Below are 7,986 nucleotides of genomic sequence, written 5' to 3' on the forward strand. Positions count from 1 at the left end.
TCTTCCCTTTCCCTTTTGAGGCTACCCAAAATCTCTTCCTTTTATCGTATACTAGTACCCTGTGGTAGTATACGTTTTAGCTAGCCAATGTCAAAGTATATTGTCTATCCATGTATTCTCTCAGTGGATTCTCTTGTAGGTAAGATCGAAGAGGAGTCTCTCAGCCTTGTCCTAATTGGGTTCCTCAACACACAAGCCACTTCATTGAAGCTCCGAATCTATCACATTTAAAGCCAATCACATGCCAGTGATGTCCATCTCCATGGTACTAGAAGAACTTCCTAAAAGATATCTCTTGCACATTGGACGATGAAGTGTTAATCTGAAATATTGAACCAAAGAAAAATAGTAGAGTTGAAATCCACATGCTGAGCCAACATAGAGTTAAGCACTAGATTCCCACTACCAGAGAGAACCTCATTTGATTTCTAGATCTTAGCAATGATTTTTAATCGATTGAAATCTATAGCTCTAAATTTAACTCATGCCAAGAGGTAAGCCCAATTGTAATGAAACTAGATCTCACTCTTCTTCGCCAAGTACACTTTCAAACCATAATTGTAAATCCTATGAGCACAGCAAAATGACCAAATCATAAAATTTATGTTTTGTTGTGGTGGCTATACAATGAGGCTAAGAGTTTAGAGAAGCACTAGAGTGTATCTTTTAGAGTGGTGAGAACTACATCATCAAGTCTCACAATGTTGTAAGTGTCATCACCAAAGAGCTAGACTTGGACCAGGCGTTTCAACGTTTGGGCGGTCTCATCCCTTCAAAGTTCCGAGTGTAAACTAGTCAATCAAAGTTCCCTAATGGTTTTTCCAAAAGTGATTGGTTGGAATAGCTTGTCAGACGGAGGCATTCCATATGCCTTTAAATTTTAACTACTACTTAAGTCAATCCACCTTTGGAGGAGGAATGACGTTGAATTAGTATGGTTAAGGGATCTAACGCATGATGGGGATCTAGGACCTACTAGTCACGTTGGCACCATGACGATATTCATTATATAGGGTAAATCAAGATCGGCCAGCAGCACATTGATCACGGTAATGTTAGTCAGCTTCCGAGTAGATATGTTGGGTATCAGATCCATGCATCAGGAGAATATTCTCGGATGTTCCAGAATACTCCACATATTGGAGCACATACAGATAATTAGCTCTTAATCCAAACACAAACACTAATTACATATTATATTGTATTTTTTCAGCAGTACATAGCTGCTCCGGGCTCTAGCTCTAATTATATATAGCTGTGGTAGATGATGAGGCTCGAATGATATCACTCGGAATTCATGTATCTCTATGGGACAGATGTAGAACGTGCAGAAGAAGCTGAATATGATGATCACGAGACGCGGTTGTATGAGATGATGATGTTCCCAGTCTCGAGAGGCGCCATCCTCTGAAAGAGCTCCCTGGGGAGATCGAAGGTCCCATTGCAAGGGCCGTCAGCAGGATTGCAGAAGTCGATGATCGTGACGGTGAATGCCTGAGTGTTTATGCAGCCTGGTCCCTCGTTGTTGGCCCGGACACAGCTGATCTGGTAGCGTGCACCGCAGCCGCTGCCGCCCTGATAAATTGCAGGGCTTCCAGCCGCAAACATGTAGTCTCCGGGGACGCCCAGCTGGCAGGCATTGTCTGCGTCAATAACATTATGCCAACAAAGAAGGGATTAAACAAAGGGGGCAAAATAGAGACAAACATGGAGCCTCCGAGCCATCAGAAGGATTGAGGGCTCTTAATTAGCAGTCGAGCGCTTACTCGCATACATCCCCTGATACCATGTGGCGGTACCCTGCTCGGCGGCAACCATATCGACGTTGTTGCAAAGCATGACCAGTACAGCAATTATAAGCGAAACCACTGCCAGAGAATCGTGAATATTGTTTTTCTTAGATATCTTGCCGGATGTTGCCATGATCGATGCAGATTAATAATGCAGCGGGTGCAGGACGTCACTAGCCAGGCGCCGTAACTATGAATAATCAACTGCCCCCAGCTGATAACTTTCTTATATTACGGCCAATAGGTAACTCATGGGTTACACTCCGCCGGGCTCTGGCTGCTCAATGTCCCCGTTTTATAGCTATACGTAGGTGACAATATTAGATCGGAGCCGAGCCAGATCGATGACTTCAGACAGCTGCCTAGACCAGACGCTGCACGATATCGAGGATGCCAAAAAATGTCGAGTCAAGCCAAGCTAGTCAAGCTGCCGCATCAGCCACGGCGCTATGAGGCGACGACGGGCCCTTCACGGTATCGAGGATGCGCCACAAAAACGTCGAGTCAAGCTAAGCTAGTCAAGCTGCCGCATGAGTCACGGCGCTATGAGACATACTGCTGGTTGGCTCGGGCTCTTTTGGACAGGAGTAGGGCTTGAAGAAGTACTTTTTGTTCCTTATTTCATTGACTAGCGCATTACCCCTAATCAAGCTATATTGCTCAAGCTTAGCATGTATCATTGATTCAAGGCGAGCATCCTTTGGTGCACTGGAGGCGCACAAGTTTTTAGAGTCACAAACAAAAAGTAATGTACCTCCTCAAATCCCTAAAATTGTTTTCAACCTGGTGAAGTCATTCATCTTTATACACTCATAGGAGTGGTGGAAGATACCACCCTTGCATAGATTCTTTAATCTACTCCCAAGTGTGAGATGCTTCAGATACCATCTTATCCTCAAGGAACCAATGTTTTGACCACAAACAAGTTTTTTCTATTAAGAGTAGCTCACTAATCATTGAACAATCCACAACACTAGTTTCGATTGTCTAAAACTAATCTTCAATGGTCTCTATCTAGACGTTAGTGTAAATCTCCACCTTATAACCTTCGCTATTGAAATAAGTTGCCTTGATTTTCTTAAGGAAGAAGTTTCTCTCAAAGCTTAGCCACATTGTTAGTGAAAAAATGTACTTTGACCAAGGACCAGGTCTTAGACAACTTGTAAAACAACTTTGGGATGATATCTTACTAGTGACCACAAAGTCTTATTCCTCCTTTCTTATCTCTCTTTACTCATAGTCATGTTTACAGCTTGAGCTCACTCAGTGGAGCTTGTAAGACTTTCTACAATATTCATAGGTCTATTTAGTTGTGTAATTCTTCAATGTCAATATTTCTTCAATGTACCATTATTCTATTAGGAGGAATGACTTATTTCACTCTCTCATAGAAGTAGCGATCCTGAGGATCTCGTGAGGAAGAAATTTTAAGTTTGCTTTAGATTCCTAGAGCAAGAACAAGCATGCTAGCTTTAACTCTTCCATCCAATAGATGCATGCCGGATTACTTATCAAGTAAGATAATTTGCTACCACCAATACAACAATACTTGCTTTTACCATTCCATAGATCCATCATTGGGGTTTATAAGGGAGCAACTCAAAGTGATTAGTTCCAAATGACCTAGAAGTCTAGTATCAATCTTTGATATAAGGTCTTTGGAGTATGTATAATCTTGCACACATTTGAGTAATTGGTTTTTTCTTTCTTGCTGACTTAAAGCCCTTTGGTTTATTCTGTGTATCCGCATGCATGTGAGCAATAAGAATATGCCTAGGGTCTTTAGGTCCACTTCAATTTTCTAAGTTATATTAATCTAGGTTGCATGTAATACTTTGACTATTAAGTAATTTTGAGACATTATCTACTTAAACTTTTGATATTTAGTTAATTCATTAGTTTCTTGGTTATTCTTCTTTCTACTCTAGTTAAGTATTAGCTAAGTTTATGAGGCCCAAGCATTATGAGCTCTAGTTTAGGGTAAAAAATCAAACAATTAGCATTAATGAGATCATACGCATATTAGAAGAGAAAAGCAAGAGACGGATAGGAGACTCACTATCTTAAGTGTCTCACTCATCTATACATTTGTATTCTCTCCCTCATTGACTATCGATAACATTTACACAAGTTTGAGGGCAAAAATCCAGAAGAGTGGTTGCTCATAGTTTGCACACACATGAATAAGTTTCTCTGTTCTCTTTTTACCTTGCATACATTAGGGTTTCCACCCATCTTAGATGCCTTATTCACTCTTATGGTTCATGACCAGTCCTCTTAATTAATGTTTTTAGCTTTGAATAATTGGATCTAGTTTGGGCTTACAATGAATTAAATATATATTTGATGTTGCTATGAGGGCGACAAGAGCTTGAGAAGAAAGAAAAATTTTACCTCTCACAACTTAGAAGAGAATAGCTTAAAGAAAAAGAAGAACTTATTTCATCATTATAAAAGGATGAAGTGCAATAATATATTTCTTAATACAAGACTGATACAAGATAAGACATTGATGCAAGACTAGATCAAATATAAGACAATATATGCTTCACATGACCTTCACAACTACTATTGGCAAGACTTAAGGACTTGTAGCCAAATACCCCAATTTATACTAGAGTTGAGGAGGTTAAGGAGAAGCTTCTAGGTAATGGCATCATTCATGATATAAGTGATGCTAATGCAATTACTGATAGGAGTACTATTCTAAAACCTTCCAAAGAATGTTTTAAAACCTTTTTAGAATCTTCCAGGACTTTTCCAAATCTTCTAGTAGTTTCTAGAAGATACTAAGTCTCTTATGGCCATAACAATACCCCTTCCTTCATTGACAAGTTTGACAAGAAGCACTGAGGTTTCTTGGTAAGACTCTTGCCTTAAATGGATGATCCTAATGAAACTCCTTTACTTTTGTAGATACTAGGCAATTGGATGAGAGGCTGGTTTCCATGTTTGCTCACTAGAATCCTATACCTTCCAATCAACAAGGTATTTAAGCCTTCCATGAGAGTTTCTGAAATCAAGGATACTTGGTTTATTCTTTTGGTGAGTTACATAAGTATCCATTTTAGGGTGTCTTCCGTAGTTGGCAAAGAATGGGATTTTTCTAGTAGAGGTATGACTAGCATTATAGTAGGTGAATTCAACTAAGGAAAGTAAAACCACCCAATTATCATGAACATAATTGATTATACATTACAAATATTGTTCTAAGATTTGATTTACTCTTTTATTATCAATTACTTTGAGGGTGGTTGACACATAGGAGATTGAGGAGTCCTCTCCAAAAACTTGATACAAATGGTGGTCCTCAATCTAAAGCAATGCTATCTCGTAACAAAAGACAATGATAAAATATGTTCAAGGAAAATTGGAGTTGTACCTTTGCCACTAATTGTCTTGTAGGTGGGAATAAAGCATGTCATCTTGGTAAATCTATCAACCACCACAAAAATGGAATCACACTCCTTCGAGGAAGGTAGATTGGTGATAAAGTCCATTGACATAGATGGCCAAGGGTGATTAGGAATAGGAGCAACCCATGAGGTTGATGGTAAGGGACTTTTTCTCTATTACACGTATCACAGGTCCAGACAAATTCTTTAACTAATTTCCACATGTGAGGCCACCCATAGTCTCAAGAGATTAGCTCTATTATTTTATTGGCCCCAAAAACTCTTGCAATGGGAATATCATGCCTTGTTTGGAGTATATGTGACTGAAGCAATCCTGGTAATGTATACAATAGCCCTTGATAAAAGAGTAGGCCTTCAACTTCCTAGAAGCCTTTAATAGTTGTACACCCTTGTTGAACTTTTTCTTGATATCCTAGGCAAAGGGATCCTTGGAAAGTTTTCTCTAGACTTGTAAAAGGAAGGACTGGTCTTCTGAAACTTTACTTATTATTGTGCAAACTTCTTATCAATGAAACATGCAAAGGATCCAAAGTCTAAAAGCACTTAAATGTGTAGTTAGTATAAACTTTTATCAACAATATAAAACTTGAAGTAGCCTCAGTAGACAAGGAGGGGCCTTCTAAAAGTTCTTGATTTTCATTGAGGTGCATGGTCCCTATTGTGGCTAAGTATCCATGTTTGCCAAAAAATTGGAGATGAATGCACATTGTCGCTTCATACTTGCAACCTCTTACTATGACCACATTGAGAAATATGCCTAAGCCATCCACAATACAAACATAATCCTCAAGAGAATCACCACTACTTTTCATGTGCTAACAATGACTTGAATTGAGTGGAATCAATATGCATAGACATGATATTGATTTGTTATATTCCTTGGAAGGTCATTATTGTCATGGAATCTAGACTTAAGGAAGCATCATGTCAGTTCTCTTTGTATCTTCCAAATAATTGTTTGTAACATTCTATTACTTAAGAAAAGAAGTCACTTAATGTGTGAACCTTTGGCATCATCAACTGAGGATCTTTCGCATCACCATTTAGTCTCCAAAAAAATTGGCTCATAATAAATTAATCCTCATGCCAAGTCATATCACAAGTGATCTGTCAAACATCATATGCATAAAATAATGCCGATCTAGAACCTTGACATAGACTTCTTATTTTGGTGTGGGCAACACTAGGTTAAGCAATCTCCAAAGGTAGCTGAGAGTTCTCCAACAAAATCTTTGTAATCATAAAGTAGAGGAGATTCCTTCTCAAGTAAGGGTGTGAACCAAGAGAGGATGTACTTGAAAGGAGTATGCAAATAATCCCCACTTAGCAAGCATCATTAGGATAGCATTCCAATTGCATATGGTTGAGCATCTACACCTATTGTAAAACACATCTTATAGTAGGAACTTGCATACAACACTTGTGAATTTTGACCTCAAAGCCTAGCCCGCAACGTTGTTTGTAAGGTTGCCATGAGCAAGTACAATATTTCTACCATAGATAACTAGGCATGGTCACCAAATCTACAACCCATTGTCTCACATAAGAATACAATTGTCTTGTTTTGCAGGTCTCTATAATCTATGAAACATCCTTATATATTTCCTTCCACTAGTGTCTCTCTTTCATCTTCTCAAAAAGTAGCACATACTTCCCCATGTCCTACCCATATGATTCCATGATATTCACCCATAACTTGTAGCTTTTTAGTGTACATGTCAAATACAACTCATAGTGGGGTGCCTTTTCTCTGATTTGGATGCTTCCAAATAAAGCCCTCTTTCACAAAACAGCTATATGCTTTTCTCCTAATCCTCTTGATTTCTTCATCAATCCATTCATCCTTCTTCGTCTAGGTCCTTAGATATTGTCCATTTTGCAACCATACCCCATCATAGAGCTCTTCTAAAATTGTCTCAACTAAAGATACATGACAGTCATGAACAAGTAGAGTACCTACAATTTCAGCTTCATCAGCATCAACCATTAACTCTTCCTCACCTTCATATCTTTCCTTGGATAACATGCTAGCCACTAGATTATCTTTCCCTACTATAATGTGCCACAATTCTGAATTCATTGATTTTATATAGCTAATCCACCTCAACTTAACTATATCTAGAGTACAACTTAAAATCATTGTTAGGAGTGGAAGACAATCAGTCTCCACAATCCCTGGTGCTCCAATGAAGTATTCTTTGTCACATTTTAGAGTTGTCATAACTCCCATAGTTCTCTATTGATTTGTGGAAACCTTCTCTATCTTTCATTTAATACATTTTCTCCAAACTTGATTGTATATCTCTTTCCCTTATGATCATCAGTCCACTAGCCCAACCAAATCCAGTGGGGCTTGTATCTATACTGATGTTAATGGGTCTTCCACCAATATAGTCTCATTTCCTTAGAGTAGGATGAATCTTCATTAATGTCTTTAACTTTCTCATAGCCTTTCTATGCATCCTATCCCACTGGAACTTCTGTGCCTTTCTCAACAATTGGCATAGAGCATCTGGAATGTGTACAAAATGTGGTATTGAAATGATATAAAATACTTAAGCTCAACTTTTGACCTAAAAGGGTTAGATTCACCTCTTTTAGCCTAGCTAAGATATTCTCATAGTTAGCACTAATCCCAATGGAGTTTTCATGGTAGTAATATCTCTTCTTTCAATTTTTGATATAAACTACTCATAGCCAAGACAGTCACCCAATGAGTAGATAGCTCTTCCAACAAAGGCTTCAACAAATGCATCAACCACTGTACCTGCTCTTACATT

At 38.6% G+C, this 7,986-nt stretch overlaps 1 protein-coding gene across 1 annotated transcript; it reads right to left on the reverse strand.

Moving 5' to 3' along the window:
* Nucleotides 1-583: 583 nt before the first annotated feature.
* LOC148015192 (EG45-like domain containing protein 2) lies at nucleotides 584-2,043 on the reverse strand. The gene is made up of 2 exons (XM_087665591.1): nucleotides 1,767-2,043; nucleotides 584-1,643 (listed from the first exon to the last, which is right to left on the reverse strand). Exons 1-2 carry the CDS (start codon nucleotides 1,921-1,923, stop codon nucleotides 1,351-1,353), a joined length of 450 nt encoding a protein of 149 aa, XP_087521717.1. The 5' UTR covers nucleotides 1,924-2,043; the 3' UTR covers nucleotides 584-1,350.
* Nucleotides 2,044-7,986: the final 5,943 nt, after the last annotated feature.

The sequence above is a fragment of the Lygodium microphyllum genome, chromosome 24 (assembly GCF_053477565.2).
Source record: "Lygodium microphyllum isolate KBCC chromosome 24, Lygodium_microphyllum_v1.1.10, whole genome shotgun sequence".
Classification (NCBI taxonomy): Eukaryota; Viridiplantae; Streptophyta; class Polypodiopsida; order Schizaeales; family Lygodiaceae; genus Lygodium; species Lygodium microphyllum.

Bases quoted from the DNA above. Each gene is read 5' to 3' on its own strand.
- LOC148015192 (XM_087665591.1), bottom strand. From the start codon at position 1,923: ATGGCAACATCCGGCAAGATATCTAAGAAAAACAATATTCACGATTCT. The intron at 1,644-1,766 runs GTAAGCGCTCGA...TTATTGACGCAG, and splicing joins GTATCAGGGGATGTATGCGA to ACAATGCCTGCCAGCTGGGC.